Source organism: Melitaea cinxia, chromosome 22, assembly GCF_905220565.1.
Source record: "Melitaea cinxia chromosome 22, ilMelCinx1.1, whole genome shotgun sequence".
In the NCBI taxonomy this organism is placed as follows: Eukaryota; Metazoa; Arthropoda; class Insecta; order Lepidoptera; family Nymphalidae; genus Melitaea; species Melitaea cinxia.
In genome coordinates, this window is record NC_059415.1 from 11,814,017 (window position 1) to 11,825,137 (window position 11,121).

Sequence of the window (11,121 nt, forward strand, 5' to 3'; positions counted from 1 at the left end):
GAATACATAAATAAATATGTATATTACACCCAGACTCGGGGTGGGAATCGAACCCACAACCCTCGGAGCAGAAAGCAGGGTCACTACAAACTGCGCCATCGGGCTAGTTAAGATATACATGATATAAACCAGTAACAGTTTTATTATATTTACTAACTTCTGCCCGCGATTTCGTCCGTGTCTATAACTGTGCTATCTGACACTGTATGAATGTTCAAATCAGACTAGTAGTTATTGATATTAGTGCGTTTAGCAAACAAACAAACAAGCTCTTCAGCTTTATAATATTACTATAGATAGATGCTTATGCTTCGCTTCGGCCTGTAATATCCCACTGCTGGGCATAGGCCTCTTTACCCACATAGGAAAAGGGTCAGAACTTAATCCACCACACTGCTCCAATGCGGGTTGCAGATATATTCCCTACAAACAGGAACGATCGCTATCATGTGTACATAATAACAACCAGGACCGATAACTCAACGTGCTCTTCGAGGCACGGTGGGGAGATACATATGGACTAACAACCAGACTGTAAATAAATATCTGTATAAACACAAATATCCCCTCCGAGTGGGAAGCGAACCCGCGACCGTCGGTGTTTAGGCGCCGCCGACACATTACACCAGAGTGGTCGTAAAATAAATTTATTATGTATAAAATCTTCTTACCATGTACCAACGCTGTTCCTACTGTAAGCAACTTTATGCTTGTGTTTTGAGTAGCAGCTGACTAATAAAGATATATTTTTGATCAATACACATAAAGCAATATGTGTTACACCCAGGCCTGGGGCAAGAATTACTATAGAGAATGACCCGCGCAGTAGACAGCAGGGTTACTGCAAACTGCGACCAGTTCTAGTCACATCCTTCTTTTATTTTTGTTAAAACTTACAAAAGCAATCAATCTTATAGCAATTGTTAAATCACTAGTAATTAAATTGCCCATATTTCTATTAACATTTTCAGGTATCTAGGAACTGACACTCAGTTGTTCTTCGTGACCTTGATAATTCTGCTCATCATCTGGAAGTGGCCGAGATCAAGTGTACCAGTTCTGTTCAGCGTGATGGCGATCAGTCTCCTCATCCCGTTCTTGCAGAGCTATTTCATGGAGTTACTACCAATCAGAGTCAGCATATTCCCTGAGTGAGTACAAGATTGTAAGAAAACTTTAGCAATTTGTTGTTTTTTTTTTATGTCACTAGGTCGGCAAACAAGCGTACGGCTCACCTGATGGTAAGCGATTACCGCAGTCTATAGACACCTGCAACACCAGAAGCATCGCAAGCGCGTTGCCAACCCAATCCCCAATCCCCCCAGGAGCTCTGGTCACCTTACTCACCAACAGAAAAGCTCTGGTCACCTTACTCACCAACAGAAAAGCTCTGGTCACCTTACTCACCAACAGGAACACAATACTGCTTGAAAACAGTATTATTTAGCTGTGGTCTTCTGTAAGGTCGAGGTACTACCCCAGTCGGGCTGCTCCATATTTTGAGCAGGAAATTCCTGCTGTGCCCTACCTCAGTTAAGGTTATTGTAATTTTAGGAATTACAAGTCAGCTTTGAAAAATTACTTTTTTCTGAGAATATCCATTGAATGCGAATGTTTTAGGCTATAAAATAGCATGTAGTAAATGATTAGTGTGTTAAGGAAAAGGGACACCTTCTGGTACGGAAGCTTGTCACACCTAAAAGATTCGACCAATCCTTTGTTGAATTTATGAAATGAATGAATGTATTGTGTTGGTTACAGATAAAAATATTTTTTATACATTGTTTTAAGGTACGACTAACTTTATAGTATCCACTAACCTATCATAAATTCCGTCTTCGGTGCGACAAAGCCAGCCCTGCGGTCACCAACCCGCCTGCCCAACGTGGTGACTATGGGCAAAACACATGAGTTCACGTTATTTTTGGCGTAAACTTGTGGAGGCCTATGTCCAGCAGTAGACTGTATAGGCTGCAATGATGATGATGATCATAAATTGAAAGGTCAAGTGGTAGGTCTGGTGGTTATAAAATAGCTAAAAATAGATATTAAGCTGAGTTTATGCCAAAGCAAGATCACATTTCGTAGTAGCGCAGAGTGCAAATTTCGTAAATTATGAGCTGCATCGAAGCAGGCACGTGCGACGCAGATATGCTCGTAATCTATATATCGGCAATGTCTTAATAATGATTTGTCTGTATTACTGCTTTGGAGAGCTCTAAAAATATTGTTATTAAATTGGAAGAAAATATTTCTGAATCGATAAATTAAATTTTTTGCTTAATGTATTGCTGTTTCGTAATTGCATACTTTTTTGTATATAGCTCCTTAGTTCCTGATGAATCCTTTATTATTCCTTAGTTCCTGTTCCAGCATTTGCACCGGTACGGACTTTGAATGCCAAATATATGAAAATATTTTTTTTCAAAGCATCCAAATTTGTTTGAAAAGCGAATTCGGGAATTCAACTTTTTAGAGCGATTCCATAAACAATATTTCCATAATAAAACTAAAACACTACAAACTTCACAAATAAAAAAACCAAATATTTACAGGAAATTATTTTAAAATTGACTTAATATGTATATTCAATCCCCACTTCAATTCGTTAAAACAAATTGTACCTTGCTCTCCTCAAGGAAATAACGTGTTTTATGTACTTGGAAACATCTTTACCGTAATATTAATCTTATTTCCAGATCAATAAGGGATATTTTCGGTTACAACGATACGTTTTACCATGCCTACGTGTCGGCGCAAGGAAATTGGGCCGGCTACCATCTTGGCGTTCTCACCGCCTGGTTCTATCATAAAGCACAGACCAAGAAATGGGATTTAGGTGAATCTTGGGTGAGTTACGTAATAGCCTATATAATTTTCGGTTATGTTTCATCTACGAGTATTGTTGTAGTAAATATCAACGGGTATTAGACAAGAGCCTTAGTATTGAGTCTTCTAAAAGACTTCTCGTGAAAATTAGATTATTTGTCACTATTTATAATTTTAATTGAAGAAAAAACCGACTTAATTTACGTAGACAAAATACAACAACGAAAGTTGAAGAAAAAAAATAATAAACGCACTAGTCGTCACTACGATTTTCGACGGTTCCCTTCGATTTTTCTGGGATCCCATCACCAGATCCTGGTTTGCTTATCATGGTACCATAAATCCAACCAAAAAAAATATATAAATTTTCCAACAAAATAGAGTTATCAAAATCGGTTCATAAACGACGAATACACGGCCGAATTGAGTAACCTCGTTCTTTTTTTGAAGTGGATTAAAAAATAATATGTATCTAATAAAATACTCTTTGAAATATAGCAAAAGTATGTGGATAAGAGATACTTTTAGGTACGATACTAATATAACAAATTATTATTTGCTCAATGACTTTACTTCGAGCTCAAATTAATATAATCAAATCGAAAATACGTCTATCAGACTAGATAGTGGTCGCCCGGTGGTCGAAATTAAACCAGAATTAATTTAAATTATAAGTTTGAATATTATTAAGGTTCTGTTGTCGAAGACGGTTAGGTTACGGTAAGATGGTTATCCCGCCATCGGTCGCCTTTATATATTTCAAGCTGGTAGTGATACTGTGTTATCCCTTAGTCGCCTCTTACGACATCCACGGGAAGAGAAGGGGTGGCTATATTCTTACTGCCGTAACCACACAGCAATTAGAAAGTAATTAAGTTTATTTCCTTTGATTGTAAAAGACCTCATCACTTCACATTTAACACAGTAAATGCGATCTAAATAATTAATTAAAAAAAAATTTACTTTATTATAAAGATTAATTTTTAATCACAATGAACTCGATGCGGCGTTTGACCTTGTTGGTAAGACAGAGACAAAAAACAATAACATATTTCCCTACAAGACGGATTTGAAGATAAACGTATCAGTTTAATAAATTCTATCGAAACATGAACAGTTAAAATGTGGATAATATTATTAATATTAAGTGTCACGTCATGTCGCGCTGAAACCGAGTTTAGTTCGCGACCAACAAACTTCAGTCTTCTCCTCACACACTTCACCTACAAAGAGCTGAACCGCCCGATATTCCTGGGACCGTTTGGAGTATGGAGCTTGATGGCGGGCCTTTCGTTCGGTGCTCACGGTGACACTTACAAGCAAATATTTAGAGGCTGTCTTCTAATGACGGATATGAAACATTTTAATATACAGTACAAAAATTTTACTGAAATTGTATTCAAAGGTGACCTGACCGGAGTGCGTGTGTCGAATAAAAATTATTTATTATTAGATGCACACACCTTAGTGTTGCTAGACTTCATGTTCGTGTTGGCAGACTATTACGATACTTACTGTAATACATTTGATTTTCAAGATCGAAACACAGCATCTGTAATAAATATGGAAATCAAGGAATATTCCCCGCCCGTCACGAATATTTTTGATGCAAATGATTTTAAAGAAACAGTGATTATAATGAGTAATGTTTTGTTTTTCCAAGGCAATTGGTCGTTTCCCTTTAATAGATCGAACACAAGAATGGAAGAAGTTAGAACGTCTGGGGGTGAAACCGGCTCGGTGAACATGATGTTCTTGCAGGCTAAAGTACCCTATAGCCACATAGAAACCATGAAGGCATCTGTGATGGAACTGCCATTTGGAAATGCCGGAAAATACTGTATGCTACTATTATTTCCTGATCCTAGTGTAAGTACAATCGAAGTGTTTAGAAACTTTGAAAAACTCACACTTAGAGAAATATTTGCTAAACTACAGAGCGACGTGGAGGAATCTGGCCTAAAAGAAGTTGAAGTGAAGCTACCACGTTTTGTAAAAATATCTAACGTTCAATTGCAAAAACCACTAAACGATATGGGAATCTACGATGCATTTGATCCCACGTATGCTGATTTCGGTAAAATGTCGACAGAGCCGATTTATATTGAAACAATTGAACACAATGCTGTGATTATAGTTACGGAGTCTGGAACCGTAGCGTACGCAACAACACCGGGCTTCAACAGTCAAAGTTCTAGTCTAAAGGAAACTAATATTTTACCACCACTTATTTTATTCATAATGGAAAAATCCACAGCAACTGTACTCTTCGCTGGGATTTTTTAACAGTTTTTTTGTAATCTATATTATAACAATAAAAATTATAAAATAAATTTGGACCATTGCGTATAGAAATTACCTGATATGAATAAATTTGTGTGTTTTGTATGTTTCATAATTAATAAAATTTTATTTCCAGATTGTTCAGAGGTATTATTTTTTATGGTTTTCTTTTCTTGGTAACCCTACTCTTCACCTAAATCTTCGCTCTCCAAATTACCACATGTTAAGTATTGTAACACGACCTCATATTCCACCAATTCCTCTCCTCATATTCCTCCAATTCTTTCTCGATAAAGAATGTAAGACTGTGGAATTCCCTTCCTTCTAAAATCCGTACATCCCCTGCTATATCTATCTTCAAAAATCGTGTTAAGAACATTTAACAACAACGAATACATCCCTCACCTTCATTTTTCTGACGATATTGTCATATTTGCGGAGACGTTGCAGGAGCCAAGCCAAGCGCTAGGCAGCCTAAATGAGTCCTCTCGACGAGTCGTACTTGGTATATATTTGACAAAACGAAAGTTATGTTTAACTACCACGTCATACCGAGACCGGTATTAGTCAAGAGTACCCTTCTTGAAGTTATTCAGGATTTTGTCTAACTAGACCATGCCACCCAACTAGGCCGAAACAACTTCTAAAAGGAAGCCAATAGGAGAATTCAGTTGGGCTGGGAGGCATTTGGTGGGCTTAGTCGAGTCTTTACTTTGAAGATTCCACAATGCTTGAACAAAAAAGTCTTCAAGCAATGCGCCCTGCCTGTTTTGACACACGGAGTCAAGACGTGGACACTGATGAGGGGACTAGGCCACAAATTTAAATTCGCTCAACGTACAATGGGATGGGTTATGCTTGGGGTCTCTCTCAAAGATAGGTTCAGAAATGATACTATCCACGAGAATAAAAAAATAAAATAACGACTAACTTAACTATTTTAACTTTTTATTCTCGCGGACTACTACGAGTATATCAAATGGTAAATAAACGAATCAAATAACGCCATCTATTGATCGATCGATAGCATTATTAGAAAACGTCGTCGTCTATCGAAACCCTATTGAGAAGACGTCGTACTAGTAAACTACTAAGAAAACGTCGTCATTTTATATAAGTTTATCTTTCCGATATCGGTCAATAGATTTTACTCCTCATATTTTTTTTTCATACCGGGGACCCAATAATATTAAAATCGATTTTTAATCAGTAAACTCCAATAATATTAGCATTCTGCACTCCTTCTCTATATAAACTACTAGCTGACCTGGCGAACTTCGTATCACCTTATTTTTTTCTGAAATATAATAATAACATAATATATCAAAATAAAATATAGCCTATCTTTTAAGTTGGATCAAACTGCACACGGTGTGCAAATTTGACTAAAATCGGTTAAGTAGTTTAGGAGTCCATTGAGGACAAACATTGTGACACGAGATTTATATATATTAAGATTAAGTGTGCGAAATTTCATACTCCTCCAAAAAGGGGTATAACGTTTTTAATTCACGTATTAATATATAAAAGAAGATTAATAAAATATTCGTCAGCACAGCGCCAGAAAATTTGTATTTTTTTTTAATATGTTGTATTTTTGCAGTTATTGAAGGCCCTTTTCCTCATATCAGTACCTGTGGCTTTCCTAACTGTTCTCATGGGCTGGGACCTCCACCATCGCGAGGCATCAGCCTTTGAATCTGCCGTATTTAACAGTTTGAACCAGAACTTCTTCGCTTTCGCTATCAGTATATTCATCATTGGATACTTCTATAAGTGTAACAGTAAGTACAATTTCAAAAAAAGTTTAAACCATTACTTTACGTCTCTGTGTGTTTGTTTGTATGTGTGTGGTTAGTTTTCTAGCACAAAATACAGTCAAGATTTATCACTTCTATATTTACACACAAATACACCGGTATTTGTGTGTAAACTTTGTGTGTTTTTGCATGTTGATTTTTTTTACTTTATAAAAATTTAGCTGTTTGTAGTCATATTCTCAATATATATTTTCAGTCATTTAGAACGCTAATCCTTAATATTAGCTAGCATTACAAATAATACGAGGCAATAATCCGAGACTATTGCAATGCATTCGTGCAGATCCACGACACGTCCCTAGTTATTTATACTTAAACAGCAATAACAATAATATATTATACACTAATGATTTATATCTGCCTATTTTTTATAAAGGTTAACAATACAGATAAGAGAACTATTAAATATATATATTACTAGCTGAGCCTGAAAACGTTGTTTTGCTATATATGTTATTAGCCCCCTCAACCCCCCTCCCTCCATAACTCAGGGGTATGAAAAATAGATGTTGACCGATTCTCAGACCTATCCGATATGCACACAACATTTCATAATAATCGGTCCAGTCGTTTCGGAGGAGTTTAACTACAAAAACCGCGACACGAGAATTTTATATATTAGACAAGATATGATAAACTTCTGTCAGTACAAAGGCCTCTTCTCTGTATTAGAGAATAAATATTTCATTAGACTGAATTATTACTTATAAGTCCAAATGCAGAATGTGGGTAATATTTTTATCACTTGGGTTGGCTGTGGAAAGATGTACCTACAAATAATAATATTATGCAAATAAAAAATTAAAACCTTTCCGTTGCAAGCATTAGAGTACTTACTACATAAAAAAATATCTTAAATCCGAAATGAAAAATTGAAAATTTGAATAATATAAAAATGACGACATATTTTTCAATTTTAGAAATGGCACGGTTTAAAGAATTCACAATTTCAACTCTAATCGTTTCCTCCGTATAATGTTTCAAGGTATTCGGCGAAGTATTAAAAAGTCGAGTGTTCTGAATATTTTCAACGTTTGGATTTTTAACGAAAATCTTTGTAGACTTCGTATTTATTCGACTATTAAAACTTAATTTTTCTAAATCCCATTCCGTCCCACCTTTCTGGTATTGCCTTACGTGGCTTACCAGAAGACACGTCTTGAAATTTAAACACAAGCATTTGATTCGCTTGCGAAAGATAAGGGGATTACACGGGAAACAGGGATGAAAATAAAAACCTTGGATTTTCACAGTAAGTTCACGTCAAGGTGCTAAAAGTTCCCTAATCACCTGAAACAGAATGTTTTTATCGTCTTTGTAGATGTTCGAAATAGTTGTTGAGATGGTACTGAATATTTGGCACCAAATACAATACGGCTTAGTTACGTCTGGAACGTGTTAATGGTTTCCAAGCATTGCGGTGTGAGATCGTTTGAGCTTGATGGGTAAATTAATTTAGGTTTAGCACACAAAAAAAAACTAAAAACTTTTGAGGACATTTTAAATTTGTTAGTATTAACGGATGGATAGTATCATTCTTCATTATAGATTTGTCCTAAAACTACTGATTTTGTATATTGAATAGTAATAATCTCATCATACCTATATATGTACATAAGCTCTCACCCATTCCCATTCCGGTACACAAACTTAAGCCTAAAAGTTTTAACAAAAACTGTTTATAAAAATTTACGTATGGATGGATTAATATAATTTCCTAGTAGTAAAACAAGTGATTGTTGGTAATGATACTATATATACAGATATTAAAAAGACTCTCTTGTTTCAGAACTCTACGTCGGGTCAGTGGAATGGGGTCCATTACAGCCTCTCGGTAGATTGTCCTATTGTGCTATGTTATTGCATGCGACCATTCTCAGGACTTACGGCGGTCAGATGAGAAGATCGTTCTACGCTACAGATTACACCGCTGTTTGTATATTTTCATTACTTACTGTCTAAGAAAGATTTATAATTTAAAAAGAACTTTTTTTTATGACGAAAATTTCAAAAGAATATTTTAAGATTTAAAATATTATAAAAGTATTCAAGTAAATGTGGCAAGACAATATTTTTATTATGCCTTCTATTAGTATGTAATGAATACAAATTTCCATATCGGTTTCCGCTTTTATGGAAAGCTAGTGGATTTATCCCCTCTGATGTCTTTATCACTATCATCACATTATCTCTCGTTAAGGAGAAATATTACAGAGCTTTTTCTATCACGTTTTGCAAATACATATTGGTATATAAGCATAATATCCAAAAAAAATTGAACCATCAACCAACCAAACATTGACATCCAAGTTTCTTTATGATATTTTACGTAAATGCTTTCATTAATACTGAAACGTCTTACATATTAAGTAATAGCTGTTCTTTATAAAGTTAACTTAAAATGTCATTATTAAGAAACACATAATTATGTTTACTCGCAAACGAAAAAAAACGACTTCAATTACATCGATGTAATACAACGTAGGTAGACGAAAGAAAAGTCAAGTAAATACGCGTTATCAAAGATCTCGATCAAATTTAAATAGGATCACAAGACAAGCATAAGCTTTCGATAATGATGAAAATAATTAAAACCGGTATACTCAATAAAAAGTTATGAGATACAGCGTAGGTCGCCATTACTTGAGATAACTCACATCATCGTCATCAGTTAAAGTGATCGCCAGATCTCAATTAACTTTAAATAGGACAACACCAGCCTTTGATAAAAAAATAGAATTATCAAAATCAGTACACCCAGAAAATATGAGACCAAATGGCAGCAATTCCAAATCGAATAAATGTACATACATAAAAAAATACCAACCGATTTGACAACTTCCTCCTTTTTGAAGTTGGTTAAAAATAGACATACCTCAGCTTTAATTCAAGATTCCGATGCAAACGGGATTAAATCTTGAAGAGATTCGCATTTTTTATTCGAGAAGCTAGTCGATTTAAAAATCATGTAACATTTTTCAGATTGTAAAAAAAAAAACTTAAATAGCATTAAGTTGATGGAATGATTCGTTAGGTTTTCTTCAGGTAGAAAAATAATTTGTTCTATTTAGTTTTTTTTTTTTTGTAGAATACATTATCTTATTATACATATCATCAAATGAAAATAGTCCATAGTCCATAATTGGAAATAACCAACTTCAAAAAAATCCGATTTTGATTATTCTTTTTATTGTTGGAAAAGATATCCCAAGGGTGGTACCATGATAAGGAAACCAGGATCTGATAATGGAATCCTAGAGAAATCGAGGGAAACCCTCGAAAATCGTAGTGACGACTAGTGCGTTTGTTAATTTTTTTCGTCAACTTACTTGGTTTTTTTTTTCATTTTTGAGCAAACACAATTATTTATGTGTATTATCTCATAAGTTATTACTGAGTGTACCGATTTTCGTGATTCTTTTAGTGTTCGAAAGACGGTGTTTGTCATGTGACCACATTTAAATTTGAGCGAGATCTGAGTAGTTTTGATCCTTAAGAACGCGTAGCTTGAGAACAGGCCCAATTATTTTAAAACGAGTAAAAGCCCTCCTACCTTGAGCACGCTAATAATGTTCATTTGAGGATTTTTTTTAAATTGGATCGCTGTACTACATTTACTTATTTACTGCCTATTTATATTTCAAATGAATTGTTATGAAGTGTAATCGAACGGCGATGCGTTTGTACAGCAGTCACAGCACTGACTGTTGCGCTGACGGTCTTGAGTTCAATCCGCGCTCACGACAGACATTTGTATTGGTCATATAGATGTTTGTTGTAGTCTGGGCGTTTGTGCTTGTATATTGTGTTTCCGGACCCCGGCATAGGATTAAATCGTATGGTGGGCCGTTATGTGAAACGTTTATTTTAAAAAAAAATTAAAATTTGAGTTTAGCAAGTTTTTTTTAAATTAAATATAATTTTTGCAGATCATGCTGTTCGCTGGTATCGTATGCACAACTTACCTTTTCTCGCTGCCGCTGTATCTATTCGTAGAAGCACCAGCGTGTAACATCCAAAAGATTCTATTTGGGCCGAAGAGACCGAACAAGAAGGAGGCAGAAGTAAACGGAAGCGTTAAGCCTGGAATATCCAGCGTATCCGTTTCAACAGTATCTACACATATATAAGACTTATTATTTTGTAAAATTTGTACATTTTATTATAAATATATTGGTACCTGATAAAA

General features: G+C 35.2%; 1 protein-coding gene across 1 annotated transcript in view; it reads left to right on the top strand.

Moving 5' to 3' along the window:
* LOC123664515 (O-acyltransferase like protein-like) overlaps window positions 1–11,121 on the top strand; it is a 35,951-nt gene extending 24,830 nt beyond the window's left edge. The window contains exons 8-12 of the mRNA XM_045599053.1: window positions 972–1,151; window positions 2,700–2,850; window positions 6,716–6,896; window positions 8,722–8,864; window positions 10,862–11,121. Of these exons, the coding sequence (XP_045455009.1) occupies window positions 972–1,151; window positions 2,700–2,850; window positions 6,716–6,896; window positions 8,722–8,864; window positions 10,862–11,062 (856 nt within the window). The 3' untranslated portion in view covers window positions 11,063–11,121. The remainder of the gene's footprint in view (window positions 1–971; window positions 1,152–2,699; window positions 2,851–6,715; window positions 6,897–8,721; window positions 8,865–10,861) is intronic.